This window comes from Varroa destructor, unplaced genomic scaffold (genome assembly GCF_002443255.2).
Source record: "Varroa destructor unplaced genomic scaffold, Vdes_3.0 BEIS01000001.1, whole genome shotgun sequence".
In the NCBI taxonomy this organism is placed as follows: domain Eukaryota; kingdom Metazoa; phylum Arthropoda; class Arachnida; order Mesostigmata; family Varroidae; genus Varroa; species Varroa destructor.
Genome location: NW_019211454.1, coordinates 52,713,061 through 52,731,502, shown reverse-complemented (window position 1 = coordinate 52,731,502; position 18,442 = coordinate 52,713,061). Strand labels below are relative to the sequence as shown.

General features: G+C 38.4%; 2 protein-coding genes and 1 long non-coding RNA gene across 19 annotated transcripts in view; 1 reads left to right on the top strand and 2 right to left on the bottom strand.

Moving 5' to 3' along the window:
* Positions 1-5,127, bottom strand: LOC111242969 (uncharacterized). 4 transcript variants are annotated; one of them, XR_015319759.1, is made up of 4 exons: positions 1,837-4,214; positions 1,437-1,630; positions 1,003-1,204; positions 1-523 (listed from the first exon to the last, which is right to left on the bottom strand). XR_015319759.1 is itself a non-coding variant. In XM_086978327.1 (4 exons), the coding sequence occupies exons 2-4, from the start codon at positions 2,162-2,164 to the stop codon at positions 1,084-1,086; spliced, it is 633 nt and encodes a 210-aa protein (XP_086834453.1). In that variant the 5' UTR covers positions 2,165-2,372; positions 5,000-5,127; the 3' UTR covers positions 898-1,083. The 4 variants fall into 4 exon arrangements, 2 of the variants coding, with proteins under 2 accessions (XP_086834453.1, XP_022643675.1); XR_002670245.2 differs by having other exon boundaries at positions 1,003-1,194; XM_086978327.1 differs by lacking the exon at positions 1-523 and adding an exon at positions 5,000-5,127 and having other exon boundaries at positions 898-1,194; positions 1,837-2,372.
* Positions 5,128-11,137: 6,010 nt separating this feature from the next.
* LOC111244180 (uncharacterized) overlaps positions 11,138-18,442 on the bottom strand; it is a 21,995-nt gene continuing 14,690 nt past the window's right edge. For 8 of the 14 annotated variants that reach the window (XM_022791007.2, XM_086978315.1, XM_086978314.1 and 5 more), the window contains 2 exons: positions 16,067-16,265; positions 11,138-13,696 (listed from right to left, as the gene is read on the bottom strand). In XM_022791007.2, the coding sequence (XP_022646742.1) occupies positions 13,583-13,696; positions 16,067-16,265 (313 nt within the window). In that variant the 3' untranslated portion in view covers positions 11,138-13,582. Of the gene's footprint in view, positions 13,697-14,370; positions 14,457-14,896; positions 14,988-16,066; positions 16,266-16,908; positions 17,012-17,325; positions 17,367-18,442 lie in introns of those variants that run through there. The other 6 variants (XR_015319757.1, XR_015319758.1, XR_015319756.1 and 3 more) reach the window with 6 other exon arrangements.
* Positions 17,008-18,442, top strand: part of LOC111244236 (uncharacterized) — a 4,218-nt gene continuing 2,783 nt past the window's right edge. Inside the window, exon 1 of the long non-coding RNA XR_002670805.2 lies at positions 17,008-17,818. This is a non-coding gene — a long non-coding RNA (uncharacterized LOC111244236). The remainder of the gene's footprint in view (positions 17,819-18,442) is intronic.

Sequence of the window (18,442 nt, the reverse complement as noted above, 5' to 3'; positions counted from 1 at the left end):
ACCCGATACGAATAAGGTCTACTTTATTTAATATCTATTTAGTTCAAATAGTGTTTTTTGCGATAGCATTGTTGCCGTTTGATATAGCATAGAATGGTCGAGACGCCTCAATGTAGAATCTACCCTTGCTGTGGTGATCGTCGACAGGCACCATGCGCGTCGGCAATATCGCTGAGTATTGTCCAGTTATTTTTTTTCAGAAGTCCTGCTGATACTAAAATTCATATTACCTGCCTTAGGGGACATAGAGCTGTATAAGATACTGTTTATTTGAGCGTTTTAGTTTTTTGCCGCTGCTTTCCAATTATCCGACAGGTTTATGCCGTATCACACTCGTGCGTTTCTCAGCATTAGCTGTTAATAAGCTCACTGCATTGGCCCCGTTAAACAATACAAATGAAATCACATCAAAACATGTTGTAACCCTTATGTGCTGGGCGGATATCGTGGAATACGTTAATCTCATCGATTCTGTAGTTTCCTCCGCCTTCGCACGCTGCACTGATCGAAAGGATTTGGCCGCCTGAAAGAAATGCAGGTATGATCTTGATCGAGTTATATGAATTTTGAAAAGCCTATGTGAGCGATAACAGATAACTGTTCATTTACAAGCCTAAACATGCAACAATAAACGAGAATACTGGTCGCTAGCGAACGTTAGCGTCCTTGATCGTCTATACCATGTCGTAAGAGAATGAATACTCCAACACAATTGTACCTTCTGTGATAGGGTCAATTTCATTATGTCAGCTCATCATTTGGATCGTAGGTCTCTCATCGGTCTTGGGCCTAATTTCACAGAGTACAAGAACGATGATAACTAAGCTACGAAGAAGGTAACAAAAGCACCGCAGTTTACATACGTCGAATCGAGGTACAATAATAGCAACAGACAAAGACTGAATACATATGTTTATTCAGAAATAACTTACAGCGGTAAACAGATTCTATGCTTGTTGCTCGATTAGATAAAAAACAAGAAACAAACATATATATATCTACATAAACGGGAAGTTCTCGGTTGAGGGATGCCGCGATTGCAGGTGTCGACGACTGCCTGGTTTTATGGCTGGCTCAATTAATCTAGGCCTCATCCTCGTCTTGGTCTAAGGCACTATCATATGCCCAATCATACTCCACACCTTCGGCTATTTGCTCCACTCGTACAGCTTGTAGACCTCGCTCCGCCGGTGTCTGGATGCCACTTGACGATTGAACACTTAATTATTAGTACGTATATGATCCTTATAATTTTCATGTGACTGATATGTAATGAATTACAATCATATGAAAGAGGTCGTAGATATGTAAATTCCTATGACAATTTTGTTCATAGGCTCACAGCTAAACGGAGGAGGCTGGATAGGATCATAGAACGGTACATCATTTACTATGCATATATTGACATCAATTAATCATTGTTCGTTCGATACTACCGCGTCGTTCAGCACTGTTGAAGTAATTGAGCTCGAGCCCGCTTCAAGGACAGCGTTACCCACCTCCCGCTCGATAATCATGGCCACGCCTTGCACAAACGCGTTGTACATAGCTGCGGTCAACACTAACAAAAGATACGTAATAGGCAACCACGATAGCACGGATAATACGATGTGTAAAAGACCTGATTTAGCTGAAAATTCGATCGAGAGAAAAAGAGATGCAAGCGGCTTTCAGATATATTATTGAAAACGGTAGCTTCAAATGCTTTGCTTGATATACATCAACTTCGACAGGATAACACACTGTTGACGATGAATGAGTTAGCATGGTAACAGTCAATCGCCTATACTAAGACGATTTAACTTTTACAGATAAATTTTCAAGGGCAAAGCCCACCTGGCTGGCAGCTGTTGTCTGAATAACGATAGTAGCCTCGTCTGCACACGCAAACGCCTCGAACGCATGTTCCGTTAATACCATGGCAATAGTCTTTTGGTACGGGGAAGTCCAGTTTTGGTGGAAGACCAATTCGACAGGCAAAACCCAACACGAATGTGGCGTTTCCTGTGAAAAGAGCCGCTGTATCCCATCGTTCACTTCCCACTCGCACAGTTCGATTTGAGGCTCCAATCTGTGGCAATAGCAGGACTGCTGTCGCTATTGCCGCTGCTAGTGTCGAACAAGTAGGCCATAAATTGAATCCTTCTTGCTGCAGCACAGACATGCTTTGAGCGAACTGTGGTCGCCAAACACATCGTTTCTTCCATTCCGAGGTATGTTAACAAAAGCAATGGTGGTGTTCATTTGACAATGGGAGCTCAGGACTCAGGCGATTGGCACGTCGGAATGAACGGATGTCGCAATGGCCAGCGCTTAGCTTGTGCAGGTAGCGGGCCGAAGTGATTCAAAGCTACCGACTGTCCCTAGCTTACCTGCCAACGGTTTTGAATAATTAGACAACGAGAAGCAATGATTAATGTAATTCGTAATTAAGGCAAGGACTAAATACATGAAACAGTCACTCGTGGTTGAAAAATTCTTTGCATGTCATTTTACATCGTTGCTTTCTGCAAAAGATTACCTAGTTTAGCAGGTTACCCGACGACTGAAAGTATTCTAGGCAAATCGTCAGTGACAATAATATTGGTAGAACACACGCCAGTATCCGTACGAGAAAAACACCTATACATACATCTTGAACGTTAATACAGGACAGGTATATGTACCTGGCCATATATCGACCATCAACATCACGAATAAGTCGATCATTCTGTTCCATGTGAAACAGAATAGATTCGTACAGACGCGCTTGTTGCCCGTAAGTACTAGAAGGATCAGATAAGTTGATGCTACAAGTTTTGTTCGTGGTACAGGAGGACCCGTGCGTTTTTACTTACATTTATATATGTGTAAATAAAGACGAATAGCTGATCCTAACAGACAATGCCGTTCATGTGACGAAACAGCTAGTCACTCGTCATAGTTGTTAATTATATGTAGAAAGCGTTCGCATTTACCATCGTATCACCATTTACGACCCTATGTTACGGGCAATCTATGTCGTTATTGTGCAGGCAGTCAGAACACGTTGAATGCTTATGATTGATTCAATTTGTTTGTGTTTGTATATGGAAACATTTCGCATCCAAATTCTCAATCGATCACCCGGTTGACAATACAAAGCCTATTTGAGCACTAGAAATGATACCTAATGAGCAAGCTACTGGTACTAATATATACATGCATGGATTTTGAATTCGAGTAGCGATGATTCTTTTTTTTGTTGGTGGCTGGCTATTTCGTCGCAGGTTATTTTTACATATTGAGTTCTTGGTTATTTCAAAAAAAAAGTGGTGCTATTTTATCGATACCATAAAAAATATTCGACATCGTGGAAGACTAAAGTCACGACAAGAACCCTAAACAATTGCAATTATTATTATTATCTTCGTATTCCATTTGTCATGGCTCCAGTTATATGCGTAGCGTACAATTTTGGAGTCCCTCCGCGATCTTCCGCTGCTCTTTCTGTCAGTGGTCCACGCTCAGGTTCAGTTTGTGAACGTCGCAAGTCGCAAGCTGCAGTCAATATTTGCGGCTCTATAAAGGATACTTCTCGGAAAAATTTGGTGACTCTATTGGTCAACATAAACATTCCGAGTTTCCTAACTCTAATTTTGTACATTTAGTCGTAGAAAAAATGAAACGCTTTTCATATGTATATTTAACTGGAGCTGTTTAATCTCGAATAGCTCTCAAAGAGAAAGTCAAAATTAATGTTAAACTCATAGAAGGCCTATGAAGTAAGTTTCCAGTTTATGTTCCTATAAGTGTGCATACTTAGTACACCAACGAAATAATCGATGATCAGGCAGAACTCCATCTTGCCGGTACGAATAAACAACCTAATAATGTTACCCACGTTCCGTTTATGTTACAGTTTGATAGTTTCACGCCCAGCAGCTTCCTGTGTGCCACAAAAAGCAAAATATAGAAAACGGTATTTTTTTTCTGTGACCTTTTTTTTTTTTACTCTGTTTAAAATGCTCTATTTTATCTACTTCGCGGTAACAACAATAATAATGGTCAGAATCACCGAGGGGGTCGGGCGTTGAGATAAGTAGAAATGGTAAATCCTCATGGGTAAACGTAAACACTGGTCCTTATCCGCCGTCGATTAATGCGTGTATATACGCGTTATGAAATATTCCAATCCAGTCGCGAAAAGTCGTGTGTCCTTTTTACTTGCTCGTGGTTACTGTTTTGTCTCTAGTCACGCACCTCTATACGCTCTGGGCTGCCTTTTCGAGCGATTCGGTGGTCGGTACTGAAGGATAGATATTGTAATGGCATTTTTTGAACGGTAAACTGATAGATGTTCACAGAAGCCGAAAAATGACAGCGCGTCGGTGAGTTTTCGACGCAGAGTAGTGCTGAATGTCAAACACACCCATGGGTTCGCGCATGAATTGAGATTAGGCACAAGCAGAAATAGTGTGATGAATATGGAGGGAACCTGGCCGGTCGATTCGAGATAGAGTTGGGCACAGCAGAAGGGTGTCCAACAGAGTACGAAGACAATCACCATAACCATTGTCATCCGTATCGGGTTCAGCTTTGTGTGACTCAATGATCGTTTTGAGATGATCCAAGAGAGATATGTATAGCACAAAGCCATCAGCGTCACAGGAATGAAAAGAACTGCTGTTATGAAGAATAGGACGTAACGAAAGCTAGTTATCGGCGGCTCGAAAGTCGCCCAGCAGTCGTGTGCCCCATTGGGCAGCTTCTGGAATGAAAATATGTACAGTTGTGGTGAAGCTAAGACAGCCGCTACCAGCCAGCTAACGCTTAGAATTGTTCTGACAACAACAATTGGCCTGTTTATGCCAGATCTGATGGCGAGGTATCGATCGACAGCCATTCCAGCTAACACGTACGTAGACAGATAGAGTACAAACACTTGGAGAAATTTCACAATCTTACAAGCGAAATTGCCGAGCGGGAACCTGAAATAGATATCCCACACGAGCTGAGGCGAGATGTTAAATATACCCACGAGGATGTCAGCAATCGAGAGGTGCAGCAGGAAGTAGTAGATTCGTGAGAGGTGGGCCGATTTCGGTTTGCTTTGAAGAACTAGGACGAGCACAACGATGTTGCCGGCCATCGTCAGGAACAACGCTACGCCTAACACTGCAACACGAACTGTCGCTATAAACTCGTCGCGAAAATCGGTAGCTGGTGGTTCTCGACTGGTCGTCTCAATCACTGTAAGAGGCGACGCGCTAGAAGTAATCGAACCCTGAAATAAAGATAAACAACGACAATAGGGTATCCGAAATGTTAACAGTTAACGTTTCGGATAATTATTAATTGTAAAGCAACGAAATCTTCGTATCCATCCGACAAGCGTATAACTATTTGCATTCCCCGGTATATTTGGAGGTGCATGACACTTCATCGATGTTTAGGTAATAAACGTTGAAAATGAAATTGATGATGTTATCATTTTTAAATATACCACCTGAGATCGTATTGAAATACATGTAGCTGGAAATTTAATTTTCAAGTTATATTTGGCTTCGTATTTGTTACACAGCTAACCTACAATAACTTGTTGATTTATCTAAACTTAAGCTGGAAATCACCTAATCCTTAGCATCCAGTCTAAGAGAGTTGATACAAATTCATGAACGGAGTAATATTCTAATTTGGTGAAAAATAACATGATTTATTATAGTAAGAGCGTCGTTAACGGATCAGATTTATTATAACTATATGCTGGATGATCAGGGTGCTTCAGCTAAATACGTCGCTTTAGTCCTAGCACTTATCGTATGATCCCAGAGAAATCCGCTGAAAATCTAACGGTATCATCCTCGTTCTTGTTATGTTCTACTATAACTGCATTTATTATTAGTTGTTCCTTTTTGGTAGGTTTGTACACAATGCAATTTGTTAGGATTTGAGAAACGTACGTCAACAAAAAGCTTCAGATAGGATTCTATCGAAACTGTGTCATCGAGCTTAACTATAGATACGAGAAGTGCATCGGTGCGGAATTACGACATCCTAAAACCTCTATTTTATGCCATTATACTGTGTTTGCAAGGGATTTGAATGTTGCATTGTCTTATATCTCTGAAAATTGTCTTTTTCAGCAGAAAGATAAGCATGCCTTTACATTAGTAGTTGTACGGTTTATTATATTTAAGTACTATTTTTCGTGGAATAGAATATTTGTTCTTGTTAAATCTAATAGGTATAGTCATATATACTAGGTCATAACCGCTGCTTCTTGTCTGCAATGCTTATGCAGTTTGCACCATTAGCTTTTGCCTGAACTTCGTCTGCTCCTGAAAGTTTTGCCAACGTAAATTTCAGTGATTTAGAAGAGCTCCCGTCCTTTTAGCCTTGACAATGACCCCTATTATATTTAGAGTAAAAGACATTTCCCACGGACTACACGCACAGGAAATGAAGCTTTTTTTTTAGTAGGGATTATTAGCTGTCTATATGAGCATTTAGTAGACTGCTTATCGCAAGGCGTTAAGGGTCAATTTTAAGAATGTATTAGGCGTGTTTACTCTATGGTTGTCCGTTCGGTAACCAGAGCAGCAAAAAAAACACTTTACCAGTTGTAGTTACGTGCCCTCCTCTTGCCAGTTTCAACTACGACAAGGTCGCCGGTAAATAGATGCGCTTTGCCCCAATCAAGAACTTGTTTATATTCACATTTGGCTATTGGTCTAGCGACAACTATTGTAATCATTTACTTCTGATTTTTACAAAATAGTTTTTCTTGTGACAACCCCAAATCCATATTATGCAAAGGTCTAGTTTAACAACTTGTGTGGGTGCGGGTAATTCTTGTCCGGTGAAATAAAATATGCACTTCTGCTACGACCTTATTTCCTGATATTTAATATAGCCGCTTATCAGTCTGTTCGAACTGCATCGAACCACCTTTATATTTAAATTAACTCAGGATCAATTGACTCGAGAAATGAATAGATGCGTACGTACATTCTAAGACTGTTTTCGGAATTCTTTGAAGTACTGACGCGTGAGTTGTTCCGCGGAACGTCAAGAACAATACATCCGAGGCACGTGTTTTTTGACCGGCGACGTATCACGCATTAGCTCGATTTCGTTTCAAAAGCGTGGGCTTGCCCTGTTTCCAAATCTGTCGTTTTATCCAGATTTAAACGTTTAATAATTGTCCTTTATCATGCTGAAATTCGTTCTGGTTGAGTAAGAACTTTTAGCAAAATTGTACCGCTTACGGAAGGAAAATCGGTACTCGCGCATAGTACAGTTGGAACTGAGGGAGCTGGTACAACTCGGCAGACCCCCCCCAACCATGAATCGATATCTAACTTAGGTGACATATCTAAACAAGTGGCACCCAGGCTGTTCAAACACAAAAGTTGGCCACTGAGTGAAACTGGGTTATACCTCACTCGTCTGTGAGCCTTTGGCTTAATTTGTTGTAACGTACACCTTAACGCAGAAGAGAACTTCCCCAAATATGGGGTCTTCAGTACGATATTTTGTCCACCGGCTACTATAATTCAAATCTACTATGCTATTTCCGTGGTTTTCCACTTCACGCAGTTTAGATTGTGGGACCTTATGTGAAGGATCGGTTGTGTATACGTATACTTTTTAGTAAGCATGGGCGATCGTATACGGAGCTCAGAACAAAGCTAAATGCAAACAAGCTAAAACGGTACAATGAAAGGTAACAGGCTTTTTTGTTCTCTTTTAGGATTTCGATAATACTACATCATAGTTGCTTCGTGGGACTTTCACATGCTATCGCTATTGTGCAGTTCCAAGCTGCCAAGCGTGCTATACTGATAGGTAAAAATACGTCTATATGTTAGGAACGATATTTTTTTGGAGACAATGTCTACGTTGCAAAGTCTCATTCCTGATACTACACCGAAATGCTAAAATTTGCTCAGAAATCATTTGCGCGGTTCCTTGTGTGTCAAAAATAAGTTAAATCTGTGTGCTATGTACATCTGTGTGTTATTACAGTCACTGATGTTACCGTCAGTGAATAAGCTAGATAGCGAAAGTCCGTAGCAGATGTTGTGAAGCAAATACTTCTTCGGAATCATTTTTTTGAGCAAAACATTACTTGCTAAATCATCTTTTTATGATTTAGCAAGTAAGGATACGTCTTTGAGTTTTGTGGTAGTTTACGTATCATGGATATGATAGCTTCTGTGTAGTTACTATTGTTGGGATTAACTTCAATATTATCAGTGTATACACTGCATCACAATTGAAGAATTCATCGTACGGTCGTAGGAGATTCGGATTCCTTTAGTAAATGCTTGTATTTCTAAAGAAAATATTTTACGGATCCGTTACTGCCACCACGAAGACAAGGTATAAGTATTGTTCGAGATTTCTGTTGAATTCATGCATATCTCTTAAATAATTATCTTAAGTCAAAACAAACAGTTACCTAACCTATAAGACGAACTATTTCTGACGGAGTACTGAGTATATGAGGTAATATTTATTAATGATAAGACGTAAAACAGTTCGCTTTAGCCGGCAGGATCTATACTACTACTAGCACTATAGCTAAATACGCTATCACTGCATGATCATAAGGAGATAACGATTACTTTAAGCTAATGAGAAGCATATTCTACAAATCTTTAACATGCGTTTTTCAGAAGCTTTTTAATTAAGACCAGGTTGTGTGCCAGTTCAAAGCCAATGATATGTATAGCTTTCGCTAAGAATCAACATCTAACGGATGATTTTTTCCATAAACTTTACCCGAACCATATTTCTAAATTTCAACTATCGTCCATTCGAAGTGCATCCAAGTAGGTTCAACTACGTATGATCAGTTTATTCAAGCAAAAGTACTGCATTTCTTAATAATCACTACTTCCTACAAGGCCGAATGCATTACGGTCCCGGCAAAGGACGGCCCATGGACATATTGTGACTAGCATCTATGTACTCTAAAAGCAGAAACTGCTCCTACTAAAGCACAGTAGGCTGGCTAAGAACTCGTCCGAGGCCTAATATCAGCTCATCGACCGTTCTGTCGTCTGTCGGTCGTCCGCGGTTCCCTTGATGGCATTACACTTTTGTGACAAGCTTTCAATAGAAAAAGGCAACTTGTTACTATCTCTACAAAGTATACTCTTGCGGTTCCAAGCAACTTTTGAAGCCAACAGTTTATTATATTGTCCAGGCCGGTTGAAAAAACCCAAACGCTAGAAAGCAGGTTATTTGGTCATTATACAAAGCATTACAGCTACAAATATCGCACCCCAATACTTTACCTTTTTAATTACTTTACCTCTATGAATGTCAATCATACAGATTGCTTCTATTAGTATTAAGGATATATATGTATATATATAACGGATGTTTAATAAACATTTTTTTAATTATTTCGTTTCTTTCTTGAATAATCGCAGTATTTGGTCGAAACACTGAAGTCGATTCTGGCGCGCTTTTTAAATGTCTGATATTATGGTAAAGTTTTGTAATGTTTAGATTGTTCGCTTAATGGTTAGATTTGTGTGATTTGAGACCCTTTGTTAGGTCAGGTGCGAGACCAGACTGTGTCTTTGAAATGAAAAAACGACGACGAAAGAACAATATTCTATTGTATCGTCATATGCACTGATGTTGTAGGTACCTACAAGGTAAATCTTAGTAACTTTGTGGTCAAAAGGGCAAAACCAGAGATGTCATTCATGAACGTAGCGGCCTTCGGGTTTTCCGTTACCCACCTTCGATTCCGGTTAATGCAGACATAACGTGCAGGTGACTGACTTCGGGTCTGTGCACACAATTTCATGCGGACCTTTCTTAGGGCCGATAACTTCTCGCTACAAGGCTAGTCATTATCGACTGTATACCACTTTTGAAACCGTACACTAAATACTTTGAACCTATTTCACTCAGAAAGCAATATAATACCACACTTATGAATCCTATATGAGTGAAATTCTGCGATGCACCTAAATCTGTAGCATGTGTAATTTCTATGCCCAAACCGAAAAGCGAATTGGGTTTCTACTATTTTTTTCTCTTAGCTTTAGCTTTATATTAACTTGTCTTAGGTACATTCCAACAATATTCTCGATCGGGATTAGGGAATCTATATAACGTATGCTTGACTGCTGGCGTTCGGCGTGGGCACTCCTTGAACCAACTACAGAGCAGATTTATTATCGCAAACATCCTATCTAAAAAGTGAATTTCTCTAAAAAGCCACGCGCAGCGCTTATTGTAGTGATTTCTAATAGTTTGAAATTAATAATAGCTAACTGTGTCTTTCTGTAACGAAAGTAATATAGCTGAATGTATAGATGATTTGCAGTTTCGATCAAACCAATATATAACTGAGATCCTACCGTGCTGTTACTATCCATTGTTGAGGTTGGTCTTGAGGCTGAGCTAGCTTATCAGATAATCTTCTTCATAGAGTACTTCCTAGGAGAAACACTGCATATAAATTACGGTCCTGATTACATGCTCAGTGTTAATCCACGCTTCTAAAAGTTCTAAAAATATTAACTCGTAAACACGTCAGCTAGAAAAGGAACATATCCCTGACCAACTTATCAACGGTATCTCACACAATTAAGGGAAGCTAATGCCACCAACTTCGTAGACGATTTGCCTTAATAGACACCGAAAGTAATCCCTTAAGTGTTCACAAAGCTCTCCCGGAGCCGCGCTTCGTTAGAGAAACCCTTGGGTACTCGTTTGAAGAAAACATGCTTCAGTATCGGAATCCAGTTGGCAGTGGGGGAAATATCGTCTTAACTTAATGGCAAGGGCAAAACAGAGAGGGTACCCTCACCTTCAAAGGGAATAGTCAATGGAACACAGTAGGCTAAAAAAGCAACTATTTTATATATGCCCTTATGGGGAGCTTCGCGTGTTCAGTGTCTATACAAGAAGAAAAATATCCCGTATTAGTCGTTCATTCAGCATAATTGTTTTTTCTTTTTAAACTAGTCAAAATCTCCGTTAAAGACAGTCCAGAAAAAATTGCGCCAAACGTTCAATACGTTTTCGATATGTACAGCATATAGCATGTGTGAGGCTGCTGGGAAGTAGATAAAATTTCCCATTGAGTCGTTTAGACATTAACAAAGACATGCGGTAACCGAAAGTCGCGGCCATAGAAAAACAGTTTTGAAAAATGAATTATGATTAGCTTTATTTTTCGATAAATTCGCAAATAAATAAGGCAGCAACATATCATAGAAATGTAGGTATTTCATCATATTTTTCATAAGATTATTATGTACGTTATTACTGTGTCGGATTGTATTTGACATCTCTTATTTTCTCACACACAGCGCACTTCTATTGAAAAACTAGCTTTACTCTTCTTCGCACCTAGTCCTGGTTAATGGACCACGATTTTTCACTAGAAAAATTACTTACTTTTACTAAACCGTTAGCCTTGACATTTGTCATTCTAACAGGTGTTTTCTGCTATAGCTTTAATACAAGCTCAAAACTGAAAGCCTAGCAATCATTAACATTGATCACTTGAATTTTAATAAGAGCAAACGCTTTTCTCAGTTCTATCTAATCACTGTTGACCATAATATTTTGAAGCATATTTTTTCTTTTTTTGCATAAAAAATGCATATCTGCTGACTGATGTTTTCTATCAATCTTCAGTGACATTAGTACCAAGTACAAGCTTAGCATAGGCAGTCAAAGGATAAACACGCATCATAGATCCCGAATAGGTGTATTAAGGACAAACAAGTTCCAGTGGCATATTGTTTACCTATTTTCTTTTGCACCAAAATTGTGAAATACGTTTCAGGTCTAGATATTCTAGAGTAAATGAGGCGGTAATAATATAGTAAACATGGTATAGTTATGCGTGCCGCATTTTCTTCTTCACTTTGACGTCTAGCCATTGACGTTTGTAATTCTGAAGGGTGCGATTCTCCAGCGCAATTGTATATTATACCGGACAGATTCATTGCAACAAACGCTAAGTTGTTTATCTTCAACATAATCCACTTGATTTATATCATGAACACGCACAATGCTAGAAATGAACGCGTTTTTGTTTATGTAAATAATTGTCAAATCAGCCTTTCCTAGGTGAAATCATCAACTGAACTAAGATAGAAGTTACCGAACAATGAAAATATTTTATAAACTTTACAAAACTGGTTTTCGTATTTTCCAAATAAGTAGATAGACAAAATGCATCATCTGTATAAATGTTCAACTTGTATAGCATATGTTATAACATTACGGCGATAGAACTTGACTGCGTGCTTGTATACACTCTTTGTATTTCATTATTATCTTGTGTAAAAAAAATGATAAAATATATTTTTAAATTATCGGAACATAATTGATTATATGAGAGTCAAAAATTTACCGTTCTATTAGGATCTATATCGTATAAATGTATACTATTGTTGAAACTCTTTTGTCGAAATCCTCTATTTGCCTTATAGCTTGGGTACTAGAAAATAACTATGGAACCTATGTGTTTCGCCTATAGAGCTTTACTCCTTGCCATGAGTAATATGAGTTAATAAGCCTTCTATGATGCCATTTCAGCACTTTTTCAAATCCAAATACCTAACGGTGCGCGCAAATCGTCACTCCATCCTCGTAAATCGTGTCTTAAAGGACAACAGATTTTTTTATAGGCTTCGTTTCCAACGAGTAGTCATTATGGATTCCTTAGTTATATACTTTATTACTACGGTTTACTTTTCGTCATCATAGACATTAACTCATTGTTTGCCTTTGGCCTATGCCACTGACGAAGTATAATAATAGAGATAAATATTATTTCAAGCATAATTATCTTTAAGATTGTATATATATTATAGTGATCATGTTGTTAGTTTCTTTCGTTGTCTAGCCATTCAACGACTTGTTTCATTGTGTACATCGGTCTTCGGCAATACAAACTTGGTTGAATCTAACACTTGAATAGCTTATGGTTAAATTCTTTTATCTCTCGGTAATTTTACCGGTATGACTGTATCGAAGTCATGTCTTATGCGCAACAGTTACCGCGGTGGCTGGCCATTGGCTTTTTGGGTCAATCGGACTTGTGTCGTCTTCAAAAAAATCATTCGCACACCACACAGTCTCTCCGCACAGTCTTTAGGCCATGCAGGGGCATGAGAGCCCACTTTTCACATAACGACGACATAAAAGTCACCCCAAGAATATACTTCACCTAGTGGAACTTGTAGACATGATCAAATAATTTAAGATAAAATTAAAATAAGATCAGAATTTATTTCTATCGTCTAGAGCTAGGCCTATAGCTAAATGTATAACTGCTGCGTGTCGTTGTTTGCCAGATCCGATCTACATTCCGCGTCCATAAAGCCGAAGTGCCGAGGTATACAATAGGGTGAACTTGTTTCTTTTTTGTTTGCAATCGAATCAGTAAGGATAAAAAAGGACCGTTCTATCTTAACGAGAACCTGTTCATGATCTCTAAAAGGACTTTCGTCTGTGTAGTCATTAGCGCTTTTGCAACGGCTCGCTGTCCAAACAATGCTTTCATTGCTGTTACTTCTAGCGCTATTAGTTCCACACAAAAATATATCATTTATACTCTGCCTTTGAATGATCAGCATTTTTCGTTGAAGCTGCTGATTTGCAGGGCTTCTTCGGGAATGACATCGTCGATATGGGCCGTTAACGAAAGCTTATCCATTTGTTTCTCTGCAGACCAAGCCTCACCCTATACGCCAACCAAAGATATTTATAGAAGACACATACATAAGAATAAAACAAATCATTAGTAGCTTTGAATGCGAGATTGGTTTATGCATTAATGGGATCAGTAATCTGTTGAATAGACCACTTCGAGGTTACCAGCTTCAAAACTTTACAGATTTCCAATAGGATTTTTCTTTCCGCGGATGTGTAACCACACGGTCAAATGAAGCTTTATTCCTATTTATGGAGTTAAAATGAATTTAGATATAATGCCATAGATATAATGCTGAAAAGGTAATATACTTCTAGCTTGAGGTAATTTCTAATTTACTGATATTGGTAATAGAAAAAGGGAAGGCTGTCGTCAACATTTTCTATTATCTCAAATTGAAAGAACCTAAGTGTGATAAGAGCAAATATCTCAGCCTTCGCCTTCTAATTTCGACACTCTTGTTCCGTTTTGAGTGTTCTTCACAATGCTTGGTAAGTGTATCTATAGCTTCTGTGCTGTTGCCAATTGTATGGGAGCTACTGTCGTACGTACAAAAACGAGAAATGAGACTTTTCCGTTTTGCAGATTTCTAGTGCTATAAATGTCAAAGATATACACCCAATAATGTTCCAAGTAAAAGAAAAATTCTAGCTCTCACAGCAGTAACAAGTTATGTAAAACGCGACTGGAAACCCTATACATACGGCACCTTTGGTAGACATCCGCTGACATTTTAAGAAGAAAGGACACATAAAACCAACTCGAAAATTCAGGCTGCTATTCTCGAAGGCTACGATCAAACAAAACATCAAACAGTTAATACAAACACTTCACTTTATAGCATCAAAAGAAAAATAAATAGAAAACGCCTAAAAAATTCCACAAAAATAATCATTATGAAGCTGTGTCTTGTTCCAAATACCACGTGCAGTTAATAGACGCAAATATTCAGAACAGATGTTGACATTAAATTATAATATATGGTACAGTGGCCTTCTGGAGTTCGCTAACAACTAAGATATATATTCATTTGATGCTTCGGCCATGATTGCAAATGGCCTTTTTTGCACTATTACAATAGATATCCACGATCGAGTTGTATCATCCACATGCATTAACAGTTCATTATTACCTATTATTATATATTATCTATTATTGATTTTTGCTATGTAAAATCTGTGTCAACGTGCAGGTAAATAGTACCCAAGAAAAGTGTCAGCTTGAATTTACATTTACTGAACATTCTCGATTGAAGCGATAGGCGCGTCCCGTCGATCAAGTAGTTCGCGGTTTTCGGCTAGTCACTGCTGCGTTAACGTCACTGATAGAAATGACAACAATCACCATGTAGAACAGTGGACAAAATAAAGTAATAGGAAGCAGAACACATACAGAAGAATATGATGAAAAAATTAATAGACATAGAGTAATATGCGATTGTTCTTAGTTAAGCAAAAACGTACCGCCGGGACCTGAGATATGAAGAAGAATTAAAAACGTATCTTCACTATCACCTGCCATAGATAGTCAACGAAAATAGGTTTCAACTAAAAGTAACTCGTGCTATAACCAACCATCTTTGTTTCAATAAATCAAATGAATTTTAGTTGAAAACTAAAGGATGCGATAAAATATATTTAGATTTTGATCAACGTGCCCATAAGTTGACGTACTAGTACCGAGGACAGAACCATGTCGAACAATGCAGGAAAATAATCATAAATATCCTTCGCTGGTAGGTGATTAAATAAAGCCTGGTAAAATTTTCGGTACGTTAAGTCCCATCGGAGTACGTGGCTCCATTGAAAGTGGTTCACGAAAAGTGGCGCGTGAGACAAAAGCTTACATGGTAACTAGAACACCGATGGCAGCGTAATGTGTTCAGTAGAGATCGTATGAGAAAGTACGTTAAAATATGATTGAACTTTTATCTTATTATCTCGAAGACTTTTCACGTAGCGATCACGCTCGATTTTGCATATTTCGAGTAATACCCCTTTTAGCAAAATATCCACCAATATTCAGTTATATCTGCTTTAGCTTTTTCTGTGCGTCTACCTCCTGAAAAGATTTTAGCTAATTAATCTGAAAAAGCTCCTCTAATTTCATCGTTAGTTTTCAAGTCACCTAAAATTCTACACGACATAAATAAAACAACGTGAGAGCACAGTTAGTCCAAGTAAATCAATGTTTTCAGTTTTTTTTTCAGCTGACCCAGGCCCATTTCTAGTTTTATATGAAGGTGTTTTACTCGAAAAGACCACTACAAAAAATATCGATTTGCATCTAGCTATAGCCAACCAATCTCTACATTCTTTCTTATTATGTCAACGATCAGCATAAACATACGGTACAGTAAAGCGTATAATAACAATTTTTTTAAAGTTTCTCGATTCAAACCTCGCGCGCAAGGACAACTATCCGACCCTCGACTCTTGGGCTGAGCTTCGCTTGTTCATGTTCAACGTTATCCAATGATGACTGTCGTGTTCCGAATTGAGCCCGCCGTGCGGACGCATCCTGCGACCCGCCTTTAATTAACACCGGCTGTCTGTTGTGTCCATGGTGAGCTTCCTCTGCCATACGAACAACGCTGTGCCTATAAACAGGAAATATTTAAATCAAAATGCAAACTTGACTTGATGTCATCGATACGTGGATATTCAAACAGATCTAAAAAATATAAGCAAGCGAAATATGCCTTTCATATTACAAGCTATGTTCAGGATATAGGATAGGGTCAAAATAGATCTTCCGTTTGATACGATGGTCGATATATGGCACTGCTGCATGACGTTATACGTCGCTACCATTGCGTTTAACAGGTTGTCCGTACTCAGAATAAAACAATGCTGGAATAAGTGGTAGTGGATCTTACGTAGGTTTACGACAATGGAAATGTCTACTAATTTCGTGCGAAACCTCTAAAATATGTGTGAGACGTTCAATTAATTAACTAGATTGTATAATGCTCTATAGGGGAGGTTTTACGCGATTGTTGTTTTTTTTATGCATTACAGATTTCTGCTAATGCTATAAATCGTGACCGAATTTAACAAGTCGAAATTAAATAAGTTTTTTTTTTAATTTCGAAATTAATGTTGTTAGTGCGCGAAATCTGGGTGGTAAATGTTTCAGTTTTACAGAAATGTTTGAGGGAAAACCGGTTGAGTTTACTGCAAAAAAATTGTTCTGAAAAAGAGATATTTCCTTAGTCTCGAAGATCCACACTAAGTTGTCAACCTTTTGTGCATTCTTCGAAGGCCATTGTGCTGCGAACACTCATGGAGGATTGGTGAACACAGTAGGCCAGGAGGCTTCAAGCGAAAGCACAATGCGTGAATGCTGTGAACGTTTCAAGAATGAAGATTAGAGTGTTGAAGACCAGCAAGGAGTTGACAAGATGTCGGGACACGAAGCGTAAGAATGCACTGCCACGATCGGGGAAAACTTTACATCTAATATGTTATAGAATTATAACTTCAGTACTAAAAATGCAGAAAGAAATAAAAAATGGGTCCCTGTGAATTGATTCCAGGCCAGTTTGTGTGGTGCATATAAGTGTGGTGCATTCTACGTGCAATCTGCGGAACTTTAATCAACAAAGAAACCGTCCGGAAGATACGGTAGCCATAAACAAGACATAGTTCAATATTTACCGCCAGCCGGACAGAGATCAGGCGTGCAGTGTAGAGTCGTTCTGGAAAGCAATAAAGTTCGGTAGCAATATCGGCTAAGTTGGGACTTAAAAGAATTGTAGTACTTACACGGGACATCTGTTGCTATGAGACACTTGCCAAAAATGAAGAAATGAATTAGTTCGCTACCTCAAGTTCCTTAAGAAACTCATGGACCGTTAGCACGGCAATCGAAGCACGCAGGTTACTTGATAACTATGCGAGACTTCATCGCAACCTTTAAATTACCTTTTGCATCGAGTAAAAGAGTATTCGATGTTGGCTTCAATTCGCTTTTCTTTCAGTATAGGTTTGTCTGACTACGGGGCTTTCAATGTCCCAAAAAAGGACAACTCGTAGGCAAGCATGTCCCAGGGTGTATTTACCTTAAGAAGCCATAGATAGGAAAAGTTACATATGGCAAGGAGAATGTTGAGTATGTGGCTTTCCAAAGGATGCCAGAGAGCCGAAACAGGTAAGTAAGTAATAAAGGAGAGGATTTCTAATACATATTAAAGAATCATCGTTCTATTTCTGTTGGCTCAAAAATTATTCAATCTTAAAGTACGTTGGATTCTCTTATAATATATATATATTATAAGAGAATCCACCGTACTTTATATATATATATATTGCTATGTGTAGTGCAAGAACACCACGATATTTGTATTAAGGACAGAGTTGGAAAACTCCGATGAATAGTTTTAATATATTCATCCAAGTAGATGAATAAATACTATGAAAGTTATGTGTGTATGGCGTTTCTCATTGCTTAAAGTTACGTGTATGCATGGAAACTCCTACAAACAACAAACTAGACTATTGCCCTATGTTTGTCTCTTCTCTAATTCCCCGACATTTTTCAGTAGCACTGTCTACTGCTACAGATTTCGAAACAGTTAAAATTACAAAAAAACATTTTGAAGTTAAAAAAAACATAATGAAGAAATGGAATATTGATAAAAACACAAATGAAATTCAACAATAAATACCTTTAGATTAAATAATTTGCTCATGTAAATATTAACAAAATTCCATTAAAGCTTACCAATGGTATCAACAAATGAATGCAATTGGTTAAGTGGCTGGAAAAGACATA

What these genes read in the sequence shown, in the direction of transcription:
- LOC111242969 (XM_086978327.1), bottom strand. Translation starts at nt 2,164, where the DNA reads ATGTCTGTGCTGCAGCAAGAAGGATTCAATTTATGGCCTACTTGTTCG. An exon ending in AGACAACAGCTGCCAGCCAG is followed by an intron (nt 1,631 to 1,836) that starts GTGGGCTTTGCC and finishes TCGAATTTTCAG; the next exon opens with CTAAATCAGGTCTTTTACAC. An exon ending in CAACAGTGCTGAACGACGCG is followed by an intron (nt 1,195 to 1,436) that starts GTAGTATCGAAC and finishes AGTGGCATCCAG; the next exon opens with ACACCGGCGGAGCGAGGTCT.